This window comes from Saimiri boliviensis, chromosome 7 (assembly GCF_048565385.1).
Source record: "Saimiri boliviensis isolate mSaiBol1 chromosome 7, mSaiBol1.pri, whole genome shotgun sequence".
Taxonomy (NCBI): Eukaryota; Metazoa; Chordata; class Mammalia; order Primates; family Cebidae; genus Saimiri; species Saimiri boliviensis.
In genome coordinates, this window is record NC_133455.1 from 33,851,914 (window position 1) to 33,879,860 (window position 27,947).

Genomic DNA, 27,947 nt, shown 5'->3' on the forward strand with positions numbered 1-27,947 from the left:
TGTTTCATGATACAGCTCTTTAATTGAAACCTCTTCATCTTAAGGGATGGTCCACGGGAGACTGGCCAGGGCATAGTCAGAGTGCCAGATTTTGCAATCCACTCAGAATAGCCCATTCTCTCTGATACTCATCTACTATCCCGTGAATCTCTGAGCAGAGTCTTCCAGGTCCCTGGAATCCTCATTGAGCACAGACTTCTGCAAGCCTGTCCCTGCCAGTCATCCGTACATTCCCACACACAATGGACGAATACAGTCCTCTTCAAGCTGAGACCCATGCCACACAGCTGCAACTCTTAAAATGACAAATCCCTGATCCATGTTAGAGAACAAGGAAGATTTTTTTTTAATTTATTTTATTGCATTTTAGATTTTGGGGTACATGTGAAGAACATGCAAGATTGTTGCATAGGTACACACGTGGCAGTGTGATTTGCTGCCTTCCTCCCCTTCACCTATATCTGGCATTTCTCCCCATGCTATCTCTCCCCAACTCCCCACCCCCTGCTGTCCCTCCCCTATTTCCCCCCAACAGACACCAGTGTATAGTGCTCCCCTCGCTGTGTTCATGTGAGAACAAGGAAGATTTTATTACGTGTTTCAGGAGATTATGCTGGTCTACTGTCAAGTTACCCAGAATCTGACTACTTTTTGCTGCTTTTACTTTAGCACCTTGTCCAAGCCACTAGCCCCTTCCTTCTGGATTACTTCCGCAGCCTCTTGGGACATTCTCAAAGCTAGTAGGGAAAGACTTCCCTATTATCTTTTTTCAACACAGCAGTCAGAGTGATTCTGCTGAAATGTAAGCCAGATCATGTCACAACTCTGCTCAAATTCATACACTGACTCCCCATTTCCTCAGATTGAAAGCTAGTCCTTGCCAGGTCTTGTAAGCCCTCACTTATCTGGCTCCCTGTTTCCTCTCTTCTTTGTGCCCCCACACTGCTCCAACCCCATCGCTCTCCTTGTTATTTCTTGAATATATGCTGGGCCCTACTTCCTGAGGGCTTTTGCTGTAGTTGTTCCCTCTACTTGAAATCCTCACCCTCAACACAGCCAATCCACCGTCTTTATTTTTTTATTTTTTGAGACAGAGTTTCACTTTGTCAGCCAGGCTGGAGTGCAGTGGCATGACCTAGACTCACTGCAACCTCCACCTCCTGGGGTCAAGCAATCCTCGTGCCTCAACCTCCTGAGTAGCTGGGATTACAGGAACATACCACCATGTCTGGCTCATTTTTTGTATTTTAGTAGAGACAGGGTTTCACTATGTTGCCGAAGTTGGTCTCAAACTCCCGAGCTCAGATAATCTGCCTGCCTCAGCCTCTCAAAGTGCTGGGATTACAGGCATGAGTCACTGCACCCAGCCAGCCCACTGTCTTTAAATCTTTGTCCAAATAATCTCTTCTGAATGAAACTTCTTCTGACCATGCTACTTAATACTGCACCTGCCACACCATACATACATTCCAGCATGACCAATCCCCCTACTGTGGTTTCTCTTTTTTTCACAGCACTTGTCACCTTCTAACAGAATATATACTTTATTTATTATGCTTATTAGTTATTATCTGTCTTTCCCACTTAGAAAGTAAACTCCACAAGGACTGGCACATTCAGAACCGTGCTTAGAATATAGAAGACATACTGTTAGTATTTGTTGAGTAAATGAGTGGGTGGGTAGATGGAAGGATGGATGGGATGGATAGAAGAATGGATGGATGGACAGATAGATAGAGGGAATGGAATAGATGGTAGGTCCTCATTTTTGTGACTTCCTAAGTGAATGTGAATATACTCATATTAGATCACCATGTGAATGATAGTTTTATACTACTCTACACAGGTAGAACATAAGTTATTCATTTGCATACCGCTAATTTTGGTGTTATGGCACTTTTATTTGTTTGAAGTATTTCTGTGGATGATGTTATTATGCACATGCCCGGAGGCTCTGAGAAAAGACATGGTTTTTAAATATCAAATAAGTAGAATTGACACTCAGGGCATTTGTTATCTTCTGAAGATTCAAGTTTGGGGAAATTATTTTAGTTGAGACTAAAAATATGCAAACAATATTCCTGATTAATAGCATTTAAAGTTTCTGTTTGAAGAGCAAAGCAAAGCATTTGCAGTGTGCTATGTAACCACCAAATACCTGCATAGATGTCAGAAAACATGTACTGTCAGAGAAAAAGAGACCCCATGTCTTTTTTCTAAATATAGTTCACATCACTGGTAGAGCTTGGAAATGTGAATGCTAGTAAGCATTGTTCAGCGCCTTATTCTGGTGGCAGTAAATCCTCTGTTCATCTTTAATCTGAACCCTTGCTTCATAAAAAAAAAAAAAACCTTTGCAACAGGGAAATAAAACAAATAGCATTGTTTAACAAAGGGCTCTAGGGTCAACATTACCTCAACAAGGATTTTAGAAATGAAAAGATGGTAAAAAAAAAAAAAAATTGCCTTTTATTAAATTTTTAAAAAATACCTCTGTTATCCAAAGCTTCAGGAAGAGGTACAATAAAACTAATAAAATAATTCAACCCCAAGGACACTGTTATATGTGTACTGTGTTGTGACTCTATTGGTCTTTTCATCTGCATCCCACGTAGATCCTACATAGCAGATAGCAGCTCTAAAGTGCTGCTACACATAGAGTTAATCTCTGTGGGCACAGATGAAGCTGAAAAGACCAGTGTCTGACTAGTAGCTCATACACACTGCTTGAAATAAGACAGACTTTTTTGTAGTTGTTGCTGTACTAGTTGTCATTTTTCCCCAAGAATGCTTTATAGAACTTGGCTGTGTTGGCAACTTAACTCCTTTAACTTGTGATTTTCCCAGTGCCTTTGTCCAGAGGGGGTGCTGCCTATCACTAATGGCTAGAGACTAGGCCAGTCTAGTGCTTCTAGGCTATTCTGTGCTGTTGGAAGTTGATCACCTGTGTGCCTTGAAAGCCTTTTTTTAATATAGTCCTTCATTGCTGTCCATTGCTTCACTGCTGTTTTACTCCATGATCTAAGACTTGTCAAGATTAGGGATACCTCAGGCCCTATCTGGGCTAGACCTTAATTCATTTTTCTTATTCACAAAATAGAAATCATAGACCATTAAGAGACAGTGTCTAGTCCAAAGCATTTTCCTTTCCATTTATTTCCCAAAACGTAATATCAAGTAATCTCCAGATACTACTTCTTCACTGCTTCTGCCCTAGGCCTACAGCTGGGGGTCTTCAATATCTGAACACTCAAGGAACCCCAAGTCAGTGAGGCTCAGTCGGTGGTGGGAAAAATAATAGAGGGTTTACCGCTTTCTGCAGCTATGAGTCCATAGTGACATCAGACATAATTCTCTTACTTCTGAGGATGTATGTTTCTCTTTATTCTCTTATAGAAATTGTATTCATAACAGAGTCTAATTGTAAACAAAGGAGCTGCAAGCAGCAGACTTATTTGTATGTGTATCCCTCCCTGGCTACAGATGCACAACACAGAGAGTTTATCACTCCTTGCTTTCCAACAACAGTCACAGTATATTACTCCTTTTAATTCTCACAGAAGGAATATAAGTATATGGAATAGCCAGGCTCTCAGACTCCATAAAGGGCATCTTCCTAAAAATCACCTAAAACACTTGGCAACTGACATGACATGCGTGAAATCACTTGAGGCTCTTTAAAGTCCCACATCATTGTTAGTGATGTTCTTATCATTAATAGTACTCTCCATTTTGGAGACATCTCTCCCAGCAAAGTTGCACTGCCATAACACTCAGATGGTGATGGGTAGACTTTTTGGGGGGCCCCATGGTCAGTAGATCAGCCTTTCTCTTTTATCTTCAATCAGTCTTTTAAGAGCCACTGATGAAACAGCACAGTGATGTCTAAGCCCAGGTCTCACAGCCTGTAGGAGATTTGATCCTCACACTACTTGATAGACCTGCATTTGGACTTGGCCACACACTGTCTGCCAGCACTGCTTGTCCTGGTTTATTTTCAGGACTGCTGTTAGTCCAAGACTTGGGTAGCAACAGGACAGAGCAGAAGAGTCTAGAACAAGGAGCCAGAATAGAGGGAAGTACCTGACAATATCAACTATCTGCATTATAAAAGCCATATCAGGCAGGAAGTCTGAGTGTAAAAAGTACATCCAGATGGGAAAAGAGAAGCTTTCTATGCAAATTTAAGTAGCTGAGACTGGCACATCAGGGATATTGGCACTGGTGAGTCTATGTAAATGATAGGTTGGTGTGTTTGTATTCAAGAAGTGGATGAGACATGGGTAACAGCCCTTGCCCACATGAGGACCTTCACCGGAAAGTCACATGTACTCCACACACAGGCATCCAGCTCTCACCAAGTCTAAGCCACGTAGCTTCCAGACACTTGTGCTCTTTTAAACAAAGAGTATTCACCCTGAGGTTAGCTCCAACTATACTTATCAGAGCTGTAATTTCCAAGAAAGGCAGGCAAAGTGTCAACGCAAAAGGCAAGCCCTGCACTGCAATCTCCACTATCCCCTAGAACTTCCTGTTTTATGACTCTGACCCTCCTCAATCCTGAGTCCTCATTTCTTACTCCTTTCCATGTATTTTCCTCTCTGCTTTCTAAAATCTCATCTCTCCCTTTTCTTCCCATACAAACTTCCCAAAAGAATGGGCTAGATTGCACTTCCCGCTTCCTCATCTCTAACTCACACCCCAACCTAAGGCAGCTCAGCTTCTGTGCTCTTCTCAATAAGATGTCTGGTGACCTATTTCCGAGGACCTATTTGTGATCCCACAAAGCCTTTCTCCTTCATCATTTTATTAGACTTCTCTGCAGCATCTCCTCACTGCTGACCACACTCTCCTTGACATTTTTATGTACCTCATTTCTCTTCTTGTCTGGACCGTTCCTTCTTTGGTCTCCTGAGTATTATTCTTATCTTTTCCTTATTCATTGAAAGTGTTGGTTCATTCTCAGGCCACTTCTCTTCCCATACTACAAAATCACCTCTCCAGTCTTACCCGTGTATGATTTCAGCTCTTATGATTAAAATCACAAAGATTTATTGAGTGCTTCTGTGTGCCAAGTACTGTGCTAAATTCTACTTGTGTGATTTCATTGAATACATATGGTAACCCTCAGCAGTAGACATTCTTTTAATCTTTCACATTATTAATCAGAAAGTGGATGCTTAGGAAGTATGAGTGATTTACTCAGGGTCAGACAACTAATAGGTGGAGTTGCCAACACTTTCACCTTGTACTTTGATGATGCTCAGGGCTGCATGTCCCCCCATACTTCTCTTCCAAATTTAAAGTGCCATTCCACAGCATCCTTAATTTCTCATGTCTCAAAATGTTTTATGTTATCCCAGGCTGTTGTCGTTTCTCTTTCAGCTGCTAACACCAGCATTTGCCCCAGATATCCAAGCTAGAAACTTGGGATTTCCCTGCATTTTCCCCTCCTAACCCTTGCATAGTTGTTACAAGGGATGATGATGTCATTGATGGAGAAATGTCAACAAACACAGTTAAAGGAAATGAAGCTTCTTTAACGACAACAGATGTGAAAACTTATGGCCCACAAAACAAGAGCTATTACAATGTAATGTCAAATGGAAGTACAGGCTTTATTTAATGTTCTACATGAAACTGCTTATTTTTAGTTATGTTTGTATTCAAGGAAACACTGCGATACTGAAATAGAGACATTCATAATATAGTGGTTTAAATAAGGAATATTAATTTCTCTCATACAATAGTCCTGAAATGAGCAGTGCAGGTTTACAAGGTGGCTCTGCTCTATGCAATTCCGGGAGGACCCAGGACCTTCTATTTGCTGCTCCATCATCCTCCAAAGCACTACTTCTCAAAGTGTGGTCCCTGGACTGACAGCATTAGCATCACCAGGAAGCTTGTTAGAAATGCAGAATCTCTGATCCTTCCTCCAACCAATGGAATTAGAATCATCTGGTAATAAGATTCCCTGCATGATTCCTGGGCACATTGAGGTCTGAGAAGCATTTCCCAAACTCCATGGCATTGTTTTGCCTGTGTAGTCAAAGTTGGATGGCAGGCACTGATGTTCCAGCTTATAGAGAGATGAAGAAAAAAGAGGAATTCTAGATCAAGGAACCTCTTTTTGTTAGAGGTAACCTGGAAGTTACGTGCAATACTTTCACTAGCATTCCATAGGTTCAACTGTATTTTCAGAGCAGCAAATACTTTCACTAGCATTCCATAGGTTCAACTGTATTTTCAGAGCAGCAACCAGGAAAGCAGCTGATGTATCTTGTCTCTAGACAGGCAGTCACGAACCCAATTTAACCCCATTATGTGGAAGAAGAGAGGAAAGTTTTAAGGGAACAACAGGTAGTCTTTGTCTCAATTTTCTAACACTTTTGGACATAAAAATATCTGTCTAATTCATAATTGGCTTTTCAGGGTTCCTTATTCTCTTGTTCTAATTACCATGCCAGTATCATAATTCTAGTTTAATAAGTTGTCCCATTGAGAACTACTTTTCTTTATTTAATCCCAAAGCTATTATAATGTATATTGCCTTTCTCTATCTTTTTATTTTCTTACCCATTTTTATTGCCTTCCACCTGCTATACCTTCCATCTTGTGGCTCCATCATCTCATAAGGTTTTATCCTTGTCTGCACAGAAAAAGCTGGCTTCAGGCAGAAAGAAAGAATGACAGAATGACAGGACTCACTCTCTATGTGTGTGTGTGTGTGTGTGTGTGTGTGTGTGTGTGTGTGTGTGTAATGTTTATATATGTATATCTATATAGATATAGATATATAACTACACATATAATATATCCATAATACTTCAAATAAAGCCAAAAAGTTAAGAGAAAATAAAACCTTAGTGGTCATGTAATCTTACAAAAGTCTTCTAGATTCATAATTTTCAAACATTTCTTTTTAAAGCAGAGAAAACCTTTCTTCCCCTTCTTGTATAAAATGCGTAAAAAGGAAGTTACTCTGGTTGAAGTTGATCAAGCAGTCTCAGAGCATGTGTTGTTCAGCTGCCCCATAGCTGCCCCCCTTGCAACCCCAGAACTCCACAGAGTACTGTCCTGTGGTTTCTCTGCCTGCTATACCACCTGTGATGTCAGCAGCGTACTCTCTCTGAGGCCAGGTATGCTCTAAAAAGCTGCTGGAGAAAAGTTATTTGAGTGGAACAAGAACAAGGAAAGTGTTTGGTTTAAAACAAAATGTTAATATATCTCAATTTTCCCAAGACTAAAGCCTCACTACTATCTCCAATCTCTGTCTCAGCTTAGGTTTTTCCAGACTTTGAAATTCAACTAGTTGAATCAAATCACCTTGTTGCGAACCTCTGTGATGAATGCCTGCTCCCTACCCACCACTCTGCCTCTCAAATTATAGACTGAGCCTGACTTCCATTCATTCGTAGCAGCACTGCTGGCCTGGCAAGCCCCTGAAGCTGTCACTTCCCAGCTCTGTCTTGCCAGATGTTCCTGCTGAAAAAAGAGTTTCATCATTGCTAATTTGAGAATGCAGCCATGGTGCTCCTGTGGGTACTGCTGAAGATACTTGAAAGAAATGTGAATGCCATCTGACCGTTAGTGTACCTGTCCTATCATATACATGTATCTATCTATCTATCTCTCTCTCTCTCTCTCTCTCTCTCATATATATATATATATATATATATATATATGAATTTTAGTTTTGTCTTTGGGCTTGTTTTTGCTTTCCTTGGTAAATAAATAGGATACTAATTTAAAATTAATTTACAAATCATGGAATTGTAAAATTTAGGAATTATAAAGCAGCTTTGACATCCTTGGTCCAACACCTTCATTTTATAGCTGACACCACTGAAGCTTAGAGAGGTGACGTGATTTGGCCATGGCTACACAGCTAATAGAATCAAGTATGCTATGCTATGGAAACAAAGCCCGTTGCATTCTATAGCACGATATACTATCTGGAATTGGTTCTTGATATATGGAGGTTTTAAATAATTATGAATGTTATTGTTAGGCAGAAAAAGATAAACTTCGTTTTCATAATGTGGAGTACAAAAACAAATCTCTCCTACAAATGAATACCAAACCACTGAAATGAATTTGTCATTTTATCTCCATGTATTCATTAAGTCACTTAATTTAACAAACATTTAGCAAATGCCTGCCATGTGTGAGATGCTCTGCCGGACACTTTAGGAACTTCAGAAATGATTAACAACTCATTTCTTCACCAAGGGGTAGGCAGTCCAATGAAGAAGACAAATATTCACTTCTCTATTACTGAAAGCAGACTTTAATAATGCTATAATAGAACTCTATGCAAAATACAACAGAAATCTGCAGAAGATATTATTTTGGGGATGGATAATGGTAACATCAGAGAAAGATTCACAGAGTAGTCAATGTTTAAACAGGACCTTTTAAGGATGGATAGAATTTCATTAGGAGAAAATGTAGAAATTGCATTCCTGGCAGAGAGAATGGCATAAGCAAAGGTGTGGAGGTATATTACATATTCAGTAGATTATGCCCCAACAATCAAACTCATACAATAAAGAATTACTTAGTCTAGGGTTAATAAAGATGCAGCATATATGGCAGGTGTGGTGGCTCGTGCCTGTAATCCCAACATTTTGGGAGGCTGAAGCAGGCAGATTGCTTGAGCTCAGGAGTTGGATACCAGCCTGGGCAACATGGTGAAACCCTGGTCTCAATTAAAATTACAAAAGAAAATTAGCCAGGTGTAGTGGTGCACACCTGTGGTCCAAGCTACTAGGGAGGCTGTGATGGAAGGATTATTTGAGCCTAAGAGGTGGAGGATGCAGTGAGCCAAGATTGCACCACTCCATTCCAGCCTGGGTGCCTGGGTGACAGAGTGAGCCTCTGTCTTTTTTTAAAAAAAAAAAAAAAAAAAAAAAAAGCATGTAGAGTTTCTGCATGACAACGAGGTAGTTTGGGAAGGATACGGATGTTTGCTTACTCAGCATCCATAATCTTTCTGAGTCTCATGAAGATGCATTTGTCAATAGATTCATGAATTAAAAGGTCTTCGTAATATTCCACAGGCATAGTGAGTAAACACCAAGGGTTTTTAAACAAGGATTGATTCTATTCCACTTTTCTCTGTACATCAAAATTTCAGTAGTTCACAGCAACAATAGAAAAAAATTTTTTTTTCTTACTCATGGGTCTGCTGTGCTTTAGCTAACTTCAACTGGACTTTCCTGAGCTTCATCAAGCTAGGGTATATTCCAAGCTTTGGGTTAAATTTAGGTTTGCTCCACAAGTCTTCATCTTTCTCCTAGAACCAGGAGTTATGCAACTCCTTAGCTCTTGCTATTCTTATGAGAGAGCATATGAACACTGAAAGATGAGAACACAGGAGCACAGAGACCTCATCTCTAATCGCCACACTGATACTTTACGCATTCTATTGGCCAGCATCAATGAAACTGCGAAGTAACTGCAGCCACAGTGAGACATAACATCGATCCCTTGGCAAAGGGCACAGGGGCATAATTCTAATACAGTAAGAGAACAAAGAATTGGAATAAACAATTCAATCGACTTGAGTGACCTTGTTAGATATGTTCCTAAAAAATAGCTGTCAGCTGAAGGGGAGAGGGGTAAAGATGTTAGCAGATGCAAACCTTTTCTAAAACAAGATAAAGAAGGAAGGAAATCGGGGAAGCAGGAAGAAAAGAGAGAGGAAAGATTTGATTGGAAGCTGAAAAGTTTAGCAGCCAATGACAGAATATTACACAATTTCAAAATAAGCATGGGTCTAATTCAGGGTAATGGGGAGAAAAGAGAACTAACAGTTATTATTGAATAGCTATTATATTCAAATCACTGTGCTAGTCAATTTATATTCCCTATTTCATACAGTCTTTACAACAACACTTGAAGTAGGTATTATTATGCTTATTCTAAAAAAGAGAAAACAGGCTCAAAGAGTAACTTGCCAAAGATCAACCAACAAATACATAGCACTGCTAGGAATGCCATATTCCAAAGTCCATTTTGGAAGAAGAGAAGTAAATTGAGAGTCACCTTAGAAATCAAATTGATAGAACATGTTGGCCAAATTAGATATGACAATAAATAGAAAGAGAAAAGTAAGATAACTCCCAAACTTTTACCTGGCAGTGGAGTAAGAGTTGTCCATTAACTGAAATGGAAAGAAAAGAGAAAGCCTGTTTTTGAGCTGAAGGAGTTAAATTTGTTTTTGACTTATGTTGGTGACACCTATAGAGCATTTATGTGAGATGTCCAACAAATGGTTAGAAATTTCATCTCAGAGCTCAAGAAGGGAAGCCAGTTCTGAAAAAAATCATTCTAGAAGTAGGGGCAAAAACATTCTAAGCATGGGAAGTTATATTAGCAAAGATATGACTGTGTCTTATACAGTTCATTTTCAGGGAATGGCTAGCAATTTAATGTACTGTTTAGACATACACATGTCTAGTTACATTTATTTGCTACACAATAGCAGAGGAGTGGGAGATTAGGCTGATCTCAATTGGCCTTGAATGCTGGAATAGGACATTTGGACTTTTCTCAAGAAAGAGCCACTACAGTGTACCCTTTTATACAAGGGTACACTTAAGGGTCTAGCTTTTAGGAGACTAATGTAGTAGCAAGGTACAAGATGGACCAAAGGTGGGAGGCCACATAGAAGGCTATTGCATTAGTTTTTGTAAGCACTAACAAGCACCTAAACAGGGTAATGGCAGTAGGAACAGAAATAAAGGAACAGATGGGATCATTGCTTTGGAAGAAATTATTGTGCAGCACAGTAACTATTCTGCATATCATTAAATATGTGTCAAGTTAATTTTGTAACTGCATTTGGCTCTACTGGCTTCCTCTCTTCAGGTATGCAGAACCTTCATAATTTATTGGTCATCTGTTCACATATTTTAATTAAGAGCTATAATCTCCATGAGAAAGAGACTATGACTGTTTTGTTCTCTACTATTTGCACAACATTCATCAGAACAGGCATTGATTAAATATTTACTGAATGAGTGGATGGATGAATACTGCCCTGTACACCTTAGCATCCCCATTTCCAAGGTCTCTTCAGTTGTGCCCTCTACCCTGCTCCCGGTCTTTCATCCTCCCACCAATTATTTTTCTCCCTCTCACCTCTTTAAGATTGGTCTGGGATAACTTGCCTTAAAGGAGTAATCAGACTACTGAACAGCCTGCGTTCAGTGCGATCCTGATGTGATGGTGGTTGTTTCATTTTTTTTATTTTTCAATCATTCAACCAAGCTCAACTGACCCTCCCTTTGCTATTTATAAGCATCATCTCAGACATATACAATAACTTTCCAACCATTTAAGATGTTGACACCTCAGTTCCAATTCATTTGAAAATTCCAGTTTTATTTTCTTCACCACCTCCCTCCTCCCCCAAATTTAGACTTTCCCCCAAGGGACTGGCACTTTTCTGATTCTAAATTTTCTGGCACTGGGACAAGAAACGGGGATTGGAGGAACAAGCAAACATCTTTATATTTACCTAGATTTTCTTTGTAGTCCTGTCGTGGGTTCCCTGAGTCTTTGGCTAACACTGACCATCAACACCCTCTGTGTGGCAGATGGCCACTAATTACTTCCTCAAAAGAGTGATGTGTAAGTGCTTGGGGGTAACCTGTGGAAACCCCACTGCACAGTTCTCTGTTATGAAACAACTTACTTTGACCCAAATCCAGTCAACAAGACTCCCTAAGCTTGTCCCTAATATCTGCTGCTGGGGTGGTTGACTTTATGTGTGGGCTAACAGCAAGACCTCCCTACTAGGGAGTTAACTTCAACTTAGTGTCTCTTTCTTCCCTTTTTTCCATTTCTTTCTTATTTCATGTCAACTGGGGTAGTCAGGGAGATTCCTGGGACTAGGGTGATTATTTAGGTTAACAGAGTTAGTTCAACCACCTTTTAACAAGGCCTGGAGAATGTACCCAGCCCCAATATTTTTGTAATTATCTATAGGATATGAAGGTACTGAATACCTGTAAGACTCCTTTTGGGATCCTAGCCTCCAATTTTATACATACACAACATTTGGGTATTTGTGAATGCCACTAATTGTCATTCTGCAAATGCTGAGTTGTCATTTACATTTGTAGCTACCATGTAATAAGCACAGAGTTAAGTGTTACATGAACAAACATTTAATGAGAAGCTGAAATTAGTCCATGTAAAAGTGAAGTACGAAAGTCTGACCAGGTTCAGACTCTAATGTAAATAGTAAGTTGCACTATAACTTTAAAATAGAGAACATTTAGGTCAAGCACAGTGGCTTACGCCTGTAATACCAGCACTTTGGGAGGCCAAGGTGGGCCAATCACGTGAGGTCAAGAATTCAAGGCCAGCCAGGCAAACATGGTGAAATTCTGTCTCTTAGTAGAGACAAATCCAGAAATTAGGCAGGCATGATGGCACTCCCCTGTAGTTCCAGGTACTCAGGAGGCTAAGTTACAATAATTGCTTGAACCCGCGAGTTGGAGGTTGCAGTGAGCTGAGATTGCACCACTGCACTCCAGCCTGGGCAACAGAGCAAGACTCCATCTCAAAAAATAAAATAAAATAGAGAACATTTAAACTTTGAAATGGAAACTAGACTGGGGAGCAAAACAACAGGAAAGGAGAAAGAGTAACCTAAAAATGAAGGAGTAGGGAGAATCTCAAAAATGAGAACCGTGCATAATGACAGAAAGCTTAACATGTTTAAGATTAAAATCTGAATCCCTGATGCCCAGAGTAATCTTTTCTCTGCTCTCAAATCAGAATCATATAGATTTCCATTAATATTTATCGGTTTGAATCGAAGGAAGAGGAAAATTTATGTTGCATTGTGCCCAGGGTTGCTGTTTCCATCATGAGTTTTACCGAAGGCAGCCATCAGGTTGATGAGGTGCCAGCTGTCCTTAATAACTGAAGTATTAGATATACGGTGTGGCATGCAAAGCAGCCCAAGTTTTAGAAGAGTCACTTCGAAAACCAAGAACCACAAATTCAGCTACAATTTCAAATAAAAGCTAAAGGACCAGAATAATTCATACAAAATTTTAAACCCAGAAGTTCCTCTTGCTTAAATTACTTTCACACTCCAATTTAAACTCAGAAACATTATGTTGCTGTCACATTTCTTTGTTCTCCTAAAGTATTTTTTAAAAATCTGTATATAGCTGACAAAAAATAGACGCCTGTCTGCCAGCAAGTTCTCTATTCATGTCTAACATACTGTAGAGTCGATGCAGAACACATGGTCTTAAAATACCCAAAGGCCTCTCCTTTACTGGTTCACCACAGCAGTATGTTTCTCCAGCATGTTTGCTCTACCTCCAATACATGTCTTGCATAAGCATGAATTCCCTTTGAATGTTTAAGTCATGCTGTGTTTTCACATGCTTTGATGCTGTGCATTTGAGAATTATCATCTACATGTTCAAAGTGCGCTTCCTGGTGCCTTTGGCATTGAATTTAATACTATTCAACTGACATCATTTTGAATTCCACCCGACAGAATGCCAATAATGTCTATGACAGAAGTTTGACATGTTTAGTTCTTCCAAATATAGAGATAATCTAGCAGCTAAATTGGAAATTTCTGGGTATATTTTGAAAACTAATTCAGCATGAAAATTATTAATGATTTAGAATTGTGAAAATACATCAGAAAGTGTTTTCTTTTTCCTTATTTCCTTCTCCAGAAAGATCTGTCCTTCATATCAAGTAAATTTTCAAAGGGAAATCTGCATTCTGTTGTTAGGACACAAAGTAACAGTTTAATCCTAATGTAATTTTCTTCATTACAGATGAGACCCATTGGGCATGATGGCTACCATCCCACCTCTGTAGCCGAGTGGCTGGATTCCATTGAACTGGGTGACTACACCAAAGCCTTTCTAATTAATGGCTACACGTCGATGGACCTGTTGAAAAAAATCTGGGAGGTTGAACTTATTAATGTAAGTTGGTCTCTTAGAGACACCTTAGCCATTCAACCTTTGATAAGTGAAATTTTATTTTTCTTTATTTATAATTGTTTGGATATCTAACAGGGATTTATAGATACACCTTCTGTTTTAGATATCAATCTTTCTCAAGCTCCAGTCATTGATTTTTGAAGTTTTGATGTGGGGGAACTAATAGGGAAAGAGAGAACTCTCAGAGTATTTTGCATTATCCAAGAAAATCTTCCAAGCATTTTTATGTTTTCCTTTTTAGGAAATTTTTTTTCAGTTATATGATATAGATGTGATAATAAATAGGTTCCTATTCTGATCTTTGTTCATATTCACTGTTAAAAATTTAAATTATCATTTTTTCGTTTTCCATCGCTGTCATGTTTCCTTGTCTCTATTTCTTAATCACATATACAAATCCCACGCTCCAAGAGACTGCTTTTAGTCTTACTAAACAGGCTGCTGTGCTATCAAAATTTTATTTTCTGAAGCTAGTGTCTAATCTTATGTTGTATCTGTTTTATTTATACACTTAGCATATATTTCCTATGAAAACTGGCCAGCATATGTTGCCATAAAGTCAAGCCCAAAGAGATCAACTAAATCTGCATACATGATTTTGATACTCTTCTCATTGCATTTTTACTTTTGTTATTTTCTAGCATAAATGAAGGAATTAGATGAAAACATAACATGAAATGGTCATGCATTTTAATTATATTTGGCATTATAAACATTCCTTTTTAACAGTGACAATGAGAAATCACTTAATTTTTTTTTAAGTTTTAGTTTTATAGTAAATGATTGAGTGAAAATGGCATTCCTGAACTAAAAGATAAAGTAAATAAGTTTCTGCTGGTTCAAAAGTGCTCTGTTCTACTCTTTATGTCACTTTCTCTCCAAAAGTCCCGGTTCTACACATTACATGCCATTGCTTATTTTAAATGATGGTTATTATTAGTAACTAATTATTCCTTGCTTTTAAAAGTCTTTCTGAAAAAAGAATGTCTTTTCTAGAACATCGTACAGAAATTGTTCTTGAATCTAAAAGTCACATTAAATAGACAAATTAATGTGATTCCATTGCCATAAGCAACTTTTTCTTAACTTTTTGTTTCTTATGCCCTCACAAGAGCTATCATTATTTCAGAAGAAACTCATTGTGTAACATAAAGCCTTTGGTTAGTTACATTCAGTGTGTGTGGCAGTGAAACTGACTGAAACTGTATTGCTTGTTGGTTGCATCAGGCTAAGATTTCAATTCTCTGTCAAGAACTTGACACTCATCACATGGCTACTCATAGATATTTGTTAAAGGGCTACCTTCTTCCATAGATCAACCAAACAAGCTTCCAACTTAAGTTACATCTCAGTTAATGAATTAATGTAATAGCTTGAAAAATATTCCTATGTAACATTTTCTGAATCACATTGCTACCCACTGAAGAATTAATATTTATAATAGGTAGCATATGAATCACTTACCTAGCTAGTATTAACAGTAATTCTCCCATTGTAAAGAATGGATTTCCATAGGACTCTATTTTATGTTTTCGTTGAAGCAAGGATCATTTACAATGTGAGGTTCTATGTCTCTCAAAATCCAAATGCCTGAACTAGTGTTTAAGATGTAGGCTTGGGCACTCACTTTACCCAATGCTGGGGGTACCTGTGGTCTAGAGATCTTTGTTTAGTGACTGCAGCCAGACCTTGTAGACACCTGCATGACTACAGGGATGATGGCCCCACGCTTGACTGCCAGGGCTTAGGGACTGATCCACCACCACCCATAAGGCAAATCAGCCTTGAGTTGAGACAGAAAATTGGTCTTTTCCACCCATGTTGGCTCTTAATGGTTTTCTGACTTCAATACAGGGAGAAGTGCCTGTCACAAGCATTGTATCAAATTTAAAAACATAGTCACTGTCTCTTAGACCTTGAGGCCAAAATCCTCTGGCCTGGAGCATGCCATCTGTGTCTACCACTAACTCGATAGCATTTGCCTTAAAGTAAACTGATTGAATTTAATTTTCCTTGTGACAATTTTTATGGGCAAGTTCACACTCTTGATGGTGAGGTTGCATAAGTCATTTAACTCAGCAGATTAATTATATCCATGTTAATTATGGACAAAAATTGATCTGAACCTTTAGATTTGGAAATCAGAAAATAAAATTTGTATGCCCAGTAGAATTGGGTAGTTTATGTGACGGTTCTCGGTTACTAGGTTTTAAAATGAGAAAAAGGCAAAATGTGTGCATGCCTTTTGGCTTACAAAGAATTGCATTACAAAGAATAATCTCAAATTCAAGACTTTTGTTTATCCCAACTAATGAGAGAGGTACCCAGATATGAGGTCATCTTGTATAATATATGGGTCAAATAATCCTATACTAAGAATGCACAATTTGTTGTTTTCTAACCTGAAAGGGAATGTACAGTCACCTTGATTCAGAGCAAAGCCTTTTAGGGAAGTTCACATCCTGAATCATTGTAATGAGTCGCTAGTTTTAAGGCAACCAGATTGCTCCAGTAATTGTTGTTCTATGTCAGGTGAAAAGAGAAATGTAAGTGTAGTCTGCCTTTGATACTAAAGTCTGCTGGTGGAGGGGAAGAGAATGGAGGATGAGGAGACAGACTGCGGATATGATTACAAATAACTTCAGCATCAGTGGTTGTTTTTTAAATACCTTTGGGTAGAAGTAAATAAGATTGCTAAGGTAGCAATACCCACGTGTGTCCCATGAAAATTATTTCACATGCCCCATGAAAATAATCTGGCATTATTTTTGCAAAAGTAAATTGATTAGAAGATCATTTGCTTCTTGCTAATAGCTTCAGAAACTATATTTACATCACGGTTTCATTTAGGACTGTCAGATTTTTTTTTTCTTTCGATGTTGTTGATTTAATTTCTAGCTTTCCCAGGAAATTTTGTAATAATCTAACTACTTGAAGATGTGCTAAGAAATTTTCAAAGGAAACCTTCTAATTTTGCATTAATTCTTGAGTAATGTTAATTTTATTTGCTTTAAATGCAGTAGAGCTATCATCCTATGAGTATCAGATTTAGACTCATTACCTACTTTGATGTTTTATTTCATGATCAGCATTATAAACTCACACTTCTATCTATACCACTCTCATTGCTAAAATTGCAATTAACTTTATTTACTTTTTTTTTTTGCATTCTGTGAGTGTGTGCGTGTGTGTGCGTGTGTGTGTGTGCATGTACATATTGGGTAAAGGTAAATGGTACCTTATGCTTATAACCAAGAAGAATAATTAGTAAATTCACAAATTGCAGGGGAGGAATAGGAAGGATGAATGTTCTAATTCCATTTTCAAACCAATTATTTTAAGTAAAAGGTTATGCTTTCACCACGAGACATAATAAATGAGAAATATTCACATTTCCACACCAGGGAGACTATATCAGTCAACACTTCAAATATTAACAACTTTAATCAAAGCCAAAGGCTTCAACTAAATGACTAGACATGAGTATTCAAGTGTAGAGCAAACTTTATAAATCATCTGTGCATTTAGGTACTGCATTTATACCTATATGCAGTACAGCTGGCTCCCCGCAAGCCTTCAGGACAGCTAGATACCACCTCTGAGCTTTAGACTTTTCCAGGCATATATCAGGTAAAGCCCCTGGCCTCTACCAACTCCACCCCCTGCATCTAAATTTCAAGCTGTTCCAGGGATTCTCTTGAAGCTTCCCTCAGCTGGCCCAAGTTTTCAGAGAAGCACCCTGACATATGTCCTCATATAGGATGAACAATCTCCCAAATAAATATACACTTTCCATTGATTTCTAGCCCTTTCATGTATTTCCTGGAGGGTGGTGATGGGCCAGGTCTGACATTATTATTTCTACTATCTTTCAGCATCTTCTTCATGTCCACATTTATTATACTACTCTCAACTTTGGAGCCTTGACTCAAACTGATATAGAATTATACTACAATAAAATACGTTTAATCACTAAAATGCTATTGGAAGTAATACAGCTTTTCTTTTGCATGTAAAGTTAATTTACACTCTTGTAATGCCTCCAGGTCAATATTATGGAACAGGCATTATTAAAATGTTGATACCAGAAATAGTAACACACACACACACACACACACACACACACACACAATAAACAAGGCGTTTTGGCCTGAAGAGACAGTTTTGAATACTCAGCAACAAATTCACTTCAGAAAGAACTGAAACTCTCTGACTATAGCCATTTATGATCTATCTCTGTGCAGAAAGGAAATTGTATTCTAATTACCCAGAAATTGCTACCTTAAAAATTTTTATTTTAGTGGACATCTGTTCATTCACCTCTCTCCTGATTAAAATCAAAACATTCCAAATTTTCTCTGAAGAAGCTACCTCCATCTCTTCCCTATTCCATGCCTGAAAATGTGGCCTGGATCCTCAGAGTCAACCTCAACATTCCAGCCTCTGCCTCCAGCTCTATGGGCTACAAAGTATTCTTCATCATGACCAGCTACCCGTGCAAAATGAAAATATAGGATCCCTTGTTCAAAAAGAATTAAAAATTTTAAGCCAGTAACATCAAAACATCAAAGCTAGCACAAGGCCCTTCTATATGCAGGACTTTGTGTAACCACATAGGTCACACACCCTTGAAGCCAACCAAGCTCTTTATTCCTTTATGTAGATCCATATTTCCATCTGGTATCATTTTCCTTCTTACTGAAGGACTGTCTTTGACATTATTCTATAGTGGGAGGCTGCTAGTGATGAATTTTCACAGCTTTTGTATGTCTGAAAAATACTTCATTTTGCCTTCATTTTTGAACCATAGTTTTGCTAGGTATAGAATTTTAAGGTAACAGTACTTTAAAGATAACTTCTCTTCTGCGTTATTTCTAACAAGAAACCTGCTGCCATTTTGTTGTTCCTCTGTATAATGCGTCAGTTTCCCCCCACCCTGGCTACACTTAGATGTTGTCTTTTTCACTGGGTTTCAGCAATTTAATTATTACATACATCGGTATCATTTTTGCATGTTTTCTATATGTGAAGTTTTTTGAGCTTCTTAAATATGAGGCTTATCATTGTCATCAGTTTTGGAAATTTTTTAGTAATTATCTCTTAATTCTTTTTGGGAAAAAAATAATTTTTTTTAGTATAGAATTTTAAAGTAACAGTACTTTAAAGATATCAATCCACTAGCTTCTCTTCTGCATTATTTCTAATAAGAAACCTGCAGCCATTTTGTTGTTCCTCTGTACATAATGTGTCGGTTTCCCCTGGTCCTGGCTACACTTAGGATGGTGTCTTGCTCTGTCACCCAGGCTGAAGTGCAGTGACACAATCTCAGCTCACTGCAAACTCTGCCTCCCAGGTTCAAGCAACTCTCCTGTCTCAGCCTCTCAAGTAGCTGGGACTACAGGCACGTGCCACCACATCTGACTAATTTTTGTATTTTTAGTGAAGACAGAGTTTCACCATGTTGGCCAGGCTGGTTTTGAACTCTTGACCTCAAGTGATCCACCTGCCTCAGCCTCCCCAAGTGCTGGGATTACAGTCATGAGCCACCATATCTGGCTTCAAAATACTTTCTATTACTCACCTGCTTATTTCTCCTCTCATTTGGAAACCCCAGATACATCAGTATTATGTCATTTAAAGTTGGACTACAGTTCACCAATGTCCTATTCATTTTTTTCAGTCTTTTTTCTCCCTTTGACACATTTGGATAATTGCTATTGCTATGTCTTTAAGTTCACTAAACTTTTCTTCTTAGAATAGCTAATCTGTCACTATTACTATGCAGTGTATTTTTCATCTCAGAGATTGTAGTTTTAAACTTCAAAAGTTAGATTTGGGTCTTTCCTATATTGTCTGTCTCTATTAAACATGTTTTGCCTTTCCTCCAACTTGTAGAACATATGGAATACAGTTATAATTACTGGTTTCATGTCTTTGTCTTCTAACTATAACACCTGTGTCAGTTTAAATTTGGGTTTGATTGATTTTTCTCCTTAATGTTTTTGCATGTCTGGTAATTTTTATTACATGTCAGACATTATGAATTTTACCTTGTTGGGTGCTGGATTTTTTTTTTTATTCCTACAAATATTATTGGGTATTGCTCTGGGATACAGGGAAATTATTTGAATAGTCTTGGATATTTTAGGCCTTGCTTTTAAGGTTTGTTAGGCAGGGCCCGAGTATTGTCTAGTCTGTTGACAATACTTCCCCACCACTGGGCAACACCCTTCTGAGTACTTGACCAATGCCCTTTGAATTTCAGGGATTCCCAGTTTGAATAGTCTGCACATCTCAATGTTGCCAGTCCATTTTGAGCTTTAAGGACTATTCCCACTCATCTTTCAGCTAGTTTTTCTCTTGGTTTCATACCATTTCCACACATTCATGTGCTGATCAGAACTCTCTCCTCTCTAATACTCTGCCTAGCAAACTCTAGCCACCCTAGTCTCCCTGGATTCTCTGCTTCATCTTTTCTATTTAAGGAATCTTACAGACTCCTTCTCAATTCTTCCTCCCTGCACCATGGCCTAGAAATTCTCTCAGGGGCAATTGCAGGGCTCATTCTGTTTGTTTTTCATCTTTCAGGGATCACTGTTCTTCAATGCTTCGTGTTCATTGCCTTGAAAACCATTGTTTAGTATATTCATCTGGACTTTTAGTTGTTTCCATTGGAAAGGTAAATCTAGCCCCCATTATTCCATCTTGGCCAGAAGCAAAAGTGCATGCTACTTATGTTAATCCCTGTAGGTGAGGATCACATACCTAAACAATTGAATTGAAATTCTTAGTGTTGGCACCCGAGTATCCAGAGGTCTTAAAAGTTCCTCAAGTGATTTTCATGTGCAGGCTGGTTTGCAAACTACTGCAACCAGTGGCTAGTGGGAGTCACTAAAGGATTTTAATCAGGGGAATGACCTGATCAGAAGCAGTAGACAAGGACCAGCAGCTGACACACTTAAGAAGTAAGAGCTGGCTGTGAGAGAAGGAGGAGCTGACTCAGCCAGTTCTGCTACACAGCTATTTCTAGCCATGAATGTATTAGGTGGAGCAGAAAAAATATATATTTTTAATTTTTTTTAAAACCCTCCATAGAACCTGAGGGTATCACTGAATTAGAAGTTCATAAATATAGTCAATTTTTATAATTATAACCCATGTACCAAGAAGAGAGTAGATTACAGTCAGTTTTCAAAGATCCAAGGGCAAATATAATACATTTCAGAAGTGCTTTTCAACAGTGGCTAAAGCTGCTTCCATTTGACCCTTAAAAGGCTAAGCTTCCATTATTTGAAAATTTTACTTACTGTTTATAAAGCAAAGAGTAGGACATACAGTGTGTGTGTCAGAGTTTCAAATGTGCCCTCTCTTTTTCATCTTTAGCTTGGAATCAAGTCACTTGACTTTGAATCTCATATCCACCTCTCAGTATGTTGACTTTAGAAGAAGTCACTTACCCCCTCTGGGACTCAGTTTCTCATTTGTAAATAGAGGGTAATAAATAGCTGCCCTGCTTTCACAGCTCCGTTGCCATCTGCTTCTCTCAGCCAGAACTCACCCTGGGTGCACAGATAGCCCTGCTTGATGTGCTAACTCTAGTTCCAGGATTTACTGCTAAGGTGCTGTCCTCCCTCATTCCCCTCTCCAATCCCTTTCACCTGCCCTGGACTCTCAGCCTCCCAGTATGCCCAGCAGATACCATTTTTCCCTACTAGCCTTGTCCAAACCCTCACAGCTTACTGCTGCTCAAAATCTTTCCACTCCTGGATTTGGTGAATGTGAGAGGGAGAGACTCTCTGAACTTTGTGTAACAACTTTCAGGGTAAAGCTGAACATTTCCCCTCCTTTTTTTTTCTGGCTATGCTCAGGTACAGAATTGCTGGTGTCTTTTTTCTCCCGCTGCATGAGAATTGACCATCTATCCTTAGCATCAACCCTCAGCCTCACAGATTGTTCTTGAAGCAGAGAACCTTAGAGCAGAGTAGTGGCTCAGCAGTTAGGGATGGCTTCATTCTCAATTTATCACCTGTAAATCTGAACCTTCTAGAATCACCCCCAGTGCTTCATATATTATAATGAACTCAGTTACCTTTTTCCCTGTATTTTGCTCAGTTACCTTTTTTCCTATATCTTGCTAATTTGGCATGAAGATTTTTCTTCTTTAAAGAAGTCTTTTCTTGAAATATTTAGGGTAGAGGCTGTTGCTTAAAAAAAAATCCAGCTATATTTCTTTTAAAGTACTGTAAACTGCCTCTGTGCTTCTAAGAGCTTTGAGAGGGGAAATATTCTAATAGATTATTATACAGTGTAGAAAATAAAAAGGCAAAGTACTTCATACTTGCAAATACACACATGAAATGCAAATAAACACTGTTCATGCCACTCTGGTGGAGAAATACTTTTGGTCTTAAGAGAAGGTCTCAAATAATACTGAAAAGATAAACCTTTGCTGTCTTAGTTGAAAGGAATACCAGATAGGCTTATTTTACCTAGAGAAAAACTAGGTAATAATTTTGAAAACTAACATACACAGTGCCATGGCAGAGACTGATAATAGAGATTCAAAGTAAATTATCATGGTTAACACTATCACTAAGGTAGGCGTATGAGATTCATATAAGCCATTATGGTGTATAAGCCATTACGGAAATAATTAGATACTAGAGAAGGGAAGAGAAATAATAAGGTAGGTGATTTGGTAGCTTAGGATTTATATCTGTTCTAAAGATGTTTTAGGGTGGCTTAGAGTTTTTGTTTAGCCATTTTAGTTTAAAAAATGCATTATGCTAAATTGGAAATCAGTGGTCTAAAATCTTTTTGAACTGAAGGAAAGAGCAATCTCAGAAAACACATGAATTCTTTACTGGTAAGCCTTATGCCTAGCACCCTGCTGCCATCTGGTGGTAGCATACCTAAAGTGCAAGGCAAGTTACTGAACCGTAAAGCAATTTCTTAAACGCAGAAACCGCAAAACAGAAGTTACTCACTGCCAGCTTTGTATTAATCCCTGCTTCTAGAATTAATCTGTAAATGAGTCAGGAGAGTTTTGTTTTTGTAGACGTATTCAGTCAAACACTACATTCAAATACTGTATAACTAAAACTATTTAACCAAATGGGGAAAACCCTCTACTGTGTATTCCACCAATTACATTAATTTGAAAAGCAGTGCCCTTTTAAATATGTATATATTCTCTAGGAGAGTATTTCTTTCCTTTTTATATGTTTTATGTAGCAGCTACCATAAAAGTGAATATGATCTTTCTTTTAAAAATCTACTGCATAGAGTTGTGGAGGGAAATATAAGTATTTTACAGTCTTTACCCTCAAAAAAATTTCCAGACTAATGAGGAAGACAACCATCTACATGAGTGGTATGGAGAGAAATATCAGGGGTAAACTTATACAGATACCCTATCCCAAATGGGAATACAAGATCTTCTCCTACTTAGGGGGAAGAAGCAGGCGGCAGAACAGGTAGAATGGAGAAACCAAAGAGAAATGGCAGGCATCAGTGGCTAAAAGCAGTCTTCCAAGGTTTAGAATCTCTGCTTTTCTAAAAAGCACTTCGGTCAAGTCACTTCACCTTCTCTATGCTTCAATTTCCTTGCCTCTGAAATTTGGATAACTTTATATCTGTCTTCTATATTTTGTTGTCAGGATTCAATAAGATAATCTAATACAGCATTTTATACAATGCTGTGCAAACAGCATTCAATTTTTTGCTTAAAGGAGGCCAAATGGAGGGGCAGCTTCCAAGTTCCTAAGGTTTATGGGAAGCATTATCAGTTATCCATTGCCCAAACAATGCTATGGAACAAGCTGTCTGAAAACGAAGTGCTTAAAGCAATAAGCATTTGTTTAGCTGAGCTTACAGTTTGTGGGTCGGCGTTTTAGGCTGGGCTTGGCTGCAAATTTCTTCTGATGTCAGCTGCCTCCCTCACATCAGCAGTTGGCTCCAATCTTCTGACATATGAGAGTTGACTGACCTGAGATGGTCTCAGCTGAAACAGCTTAGACTCCCTGTGCCCCACCCTCTAGTATGCCATCTCCCGCATGTCTTTAAAACAAAGAAAGAAACAAACAAAAATGAGCAAGCACTTTTTTACACCTCTACTTACATCACATCTGCCAACACTTGGCCAAAGGAAGCTGTATGGAAAACCCCAAATCAGCTTGGGAGGGGAGGATATAGTTCACCTCTCAATAGGAGCAACTGCAAAATCACACGTTAAATAGCTTGGAAGTAGGGAAGGGTGAAGAAATGGGATGGTTGCTACAGTCAATCCACCACAGAGGTGTTGGGAGTTTATTTAGGTGTGTTTTTTGTTTATTTTGAGACAGGGTCTCACTTGTCACCCAGGCTGGAGTGCCGTGGTGTGATCACGGTTCACTGGATCCTCGACCTTCCAGGCTCAGGCAGGGCTCCTTCTTCAGCCTCCCAAGTAGCTGAGACTAGTTGCACACCACCACACCTGACTAATATTTTTATTATTTGTAGAGCTGGTGTTTCCTTATATTACTCAGGCTGGTTTTGAACTCCTGGGCTCAGGTGATCCTCCCACATTGGCATCCCGAAGTGCTGGGATCACAGGCATGAGTCAACGTGCCTGGCCCACAAAGGTTTTAATTAGAGAAAAGAAGAGAAAATTTTAGAATTATGGATAATCTTATTGTTTTAAGCCCACTCAAAATATGTAAAATCAAAGCCATCTCAGAAAGTCTAAGATGATTAATGGGAGCTCACGGGGGTGAGGTGGGGTGGGAAAGAACTGGATAGAGTACCATGCGAGGAGGCCTAAATGTATGGAAAACTGGGGGACAGGAACCCCAACCAATATTCAGTAACTAGAGAATAATAACTTAGATGATAAACACACTGTGTGATCATGGAATTGCTAGATGTATAAAAAGCTGGAAAATTGTTTGTTGAGTTCATTGACCATCAAACAAAGTTATTTCAGAGAATTAAATTCTAAAGTATTTGTCTAATGAAGAATCATTTCATGCCTTGCTCAAATATTTGTTGCACACCAACTCTTTGCTCAGAGTGGGTGTGCAACCAACCTTTTTTTAATTGAGTTTGATTTTTTAGGTTAGTTGACTCCTCTAGATGAGCAGAAGGAATAATAGTGATGGTAACAATAATGAGAGTTTATTTTAATACCTCCTCCTTTATCTTCCCCTTCACTAAATGTCAATCCTGCTCAAGAAGTTTTTCTCAAACCTCCTTTCCCAGTGTTATGTTCTTGGACAGGTTTCAGCTAGCAGCCTCAAAGTAGACGGCTTCCAAGCATAGGTCTTTGTCCCTGAGGTCCAGGCTCTCAACTCACAACATCATTTCAAGTGTATTATTTGCATTCTCTCGCTCAGTGAAGAAGAGGTGCTATGGAGTCATGGAGGAGACTGGGGACTCGGAGCTGGACTGCGGGGATTTGGATTCTGGCTATGCCTTTGCTATCATGATTATTAACCTCCATCAGCCCCATCAGGGCATGGATTATTTTGTTCACTCCTGTATCTCCAGCTCCTAAAACAGGGTCTAGAACACTGGAGGTGGCAAATAAATATCTGTTGATTGACCTAAAGACACTTTTGTATGAGAGTGTTCCAAGTGCTGACATATATATCATGTATATGTCATATATCCTGATATAGTTCCCCTCACCTGAACACTATGGGATGCACACTGTTGCCATTCCCATTTTACAGGTGAAGAAGTGTCTGAAGAAAATGGGTAGAATTTTGATGAGAAAAGCCACCAGTCCCTGTTATTTTATATTCACAGATATCTTGTGTCATGAAAGGCAGTACACTAGGCTGGTCTTGCAACAGAGATACATTTAACAACAGAATGGACATCCGCAGTCTTTCCCTCGTGTTCTCAGCCTTGCAGAGAAAGTTTCCAATAGTGTCTGTCAGAATGACTGCCTTAGGTAGTTCCATTTCTTCTTCATGGTGGCCACTGAGAGAGAGAGATGAAAGAGGGTGCCTCTTTACCACCTCCCAAATGCCAAAAATGGAATACTGCCTTCCCTTCAGAAATTGTACTAAGGAAGGAGAAAGGCTGATGGCCAGACCTACTTCATGCTTTGGTCCATGGAAATCTGAGAGTCAGGGTGAGGTAGAAAGACTCACAGTAAATAAGCAGACCCCAGCTAGCATCCTTTCTCCCACTGTTCCCCCCAAAAATAGAGACACAGATAATACCACAGGCATTTCTCCTTGTGACTGGCTGCAGCAGGGATGAAAAAGCCACAGTGCAAATCCCACCCAGGAGAACGAAATCTGTGACTCATTCTCACCTACTGTGAACAACTCTGATCTGATCATCAGCTGATGTACAACTTCACCAAGAAGGGCAGGATTTGGTGCTTTGAATGTAGAGAAAGGGAAAAGGAGGAGTTAGAACAAAGATTAAAACTACAGAGAAGCGCCAGAGGGAAGGCAGATTTATGTGGGCTGCAGGCGGCAGAGTGGATAAGAGGCTGGACTCAGAGTCGGATGAGCCGGTTTCAATTTCTAGTTCCTTGTTCCACCAGGGCAAGACACTTCAGCTTTTCACAGTCCTTATATTTATCTGGGTTCATCCCTCCCTTCCACTAGACAACAAACTCCTTGAAGATCTGACTTTGGAGGGCTCAGCTCTATGTTCACACAGTGCCCTTCACAAAGCAGGTGCTTAAAAATAGCCACCGAATGAATTGCTGCCAGGGGAAAAATGGGAAAGAAAGACACAGAGGGAGGCGTGGGAGGCAAGGTCATCAGAGACAGACTTCAGTGACCTACTTGACTGTGGAGGGCCTCTTGGGTGACGCACACACCTTCTCATTGCCATCCCTGGGTGCTGCCATCAGTTGGCATGTCGGGTAAAATGCTTCAGTTGAAAGACAGTCTACACTCTATATGCATCTCTGTGAGGGCCCAGTGTGCCTAGAAAGTGTGCAGCTGGGAAGATGACATAGGAAGAAGTATATGCAGTATTTATATTGAATGAAAATATTTACCGAACACCTGCTATATGCCAGACACTGTTCTAGTCTCTAGAAATGCATTGGAAATAGAACCAACAGAGCCCTTGCTCTCGTGGAACTTAGTTTCTAGAGACGGACAAGGACAAGAAACAGGTAACATATAAGGCTGTAATATGGTATCAACTAGTGGAACATACTACAGAGAAACATAGAGCAGGGTAAGAGGATAGACAGTGACCAGATCTTCAGGAGGGTGATCAGGAAAGACTTCTTTGAGGAGGCTTCATTTAGGAGGAGATCTGAACCAAGTGTGGGAAGAAGCCACACAGAGATCAACATGCCAGGCTGAGGGAGCAGCAAGGGCAAGTGCCCTGCGGCAGGGCCAGGCCTGTTTGAGGAACAGCAAGGAAGTGTGGCTGCAATAGCATGAGCCAAGGACAAGGCTGGTAGAAAAGATGTGAAAGGACCAGGTATTGTGAGCCATGGAGAAGGGTTGCATTGTAATCTCAATGTGAGCATGAGCATCAGAGGGGTGTGAAACAGGAAGGAGATATATTTGGTTTATACTTGAAAGGCTCGCTTTGGCTGCTGTGGGAACGGGAATGGAGGTTATCGAAAACCTACCTGAGACATTTACCTAGTAATCTGGGAAAGGGACGGTGGCGCTTTGTACTAAAGTGGTCATGGTGAAGAAGGTGAGAATATCTGAGTCAGGATTTACAAGGAAGATAGAGGTGATGAAGGTGATATTGACTGGAGAGAAATCAAAAAAATTATGGATAAGCGGAAATGTTTTGGGCCTGAGGTTTCTTGAGATTGGGAATATTTGTGAGGGAAAATTTGGAGGGAGAAATCAACAGTTCCGTTTGGGCATGGTAAATTGAGCTACCTAGCACACATTTCTAGAAATCTCCAGAAGTAATGATACATAGGAGCATTTCAGCTCTTCTTTGCATTTAAATCAAATGATTCTACTG

General features: G+C 39.2%; 1 protein-coding gene across 26 annotated transcripts in view; it reads left to right on the top strand.

Annotated features, from left to right (window-relative positions):
* The window catches only part of ANKS1B (ankyrin repeat and sterile alpha motif domain containing 1B), a 1,271,383-nt gene that overhangs the window by 916,705 nt on the left and 326,731 nt on the right, over positions 1-27,947 (top strand). For all 26 annotated transcript variants that reach the window (XM_039471669.2, XM_074402369.1, XM_074402368.1 and 23 more), the window contains one exon: positions 13,827-13,979. In XM_039471669.2, the coding sequence (XP_039327603.2) occupies positions 13,827-13,979 (153 nt within the window). The remainder of the gene's footprint in view (positions 1-13,826; positions 13,980-27,947) is intronic.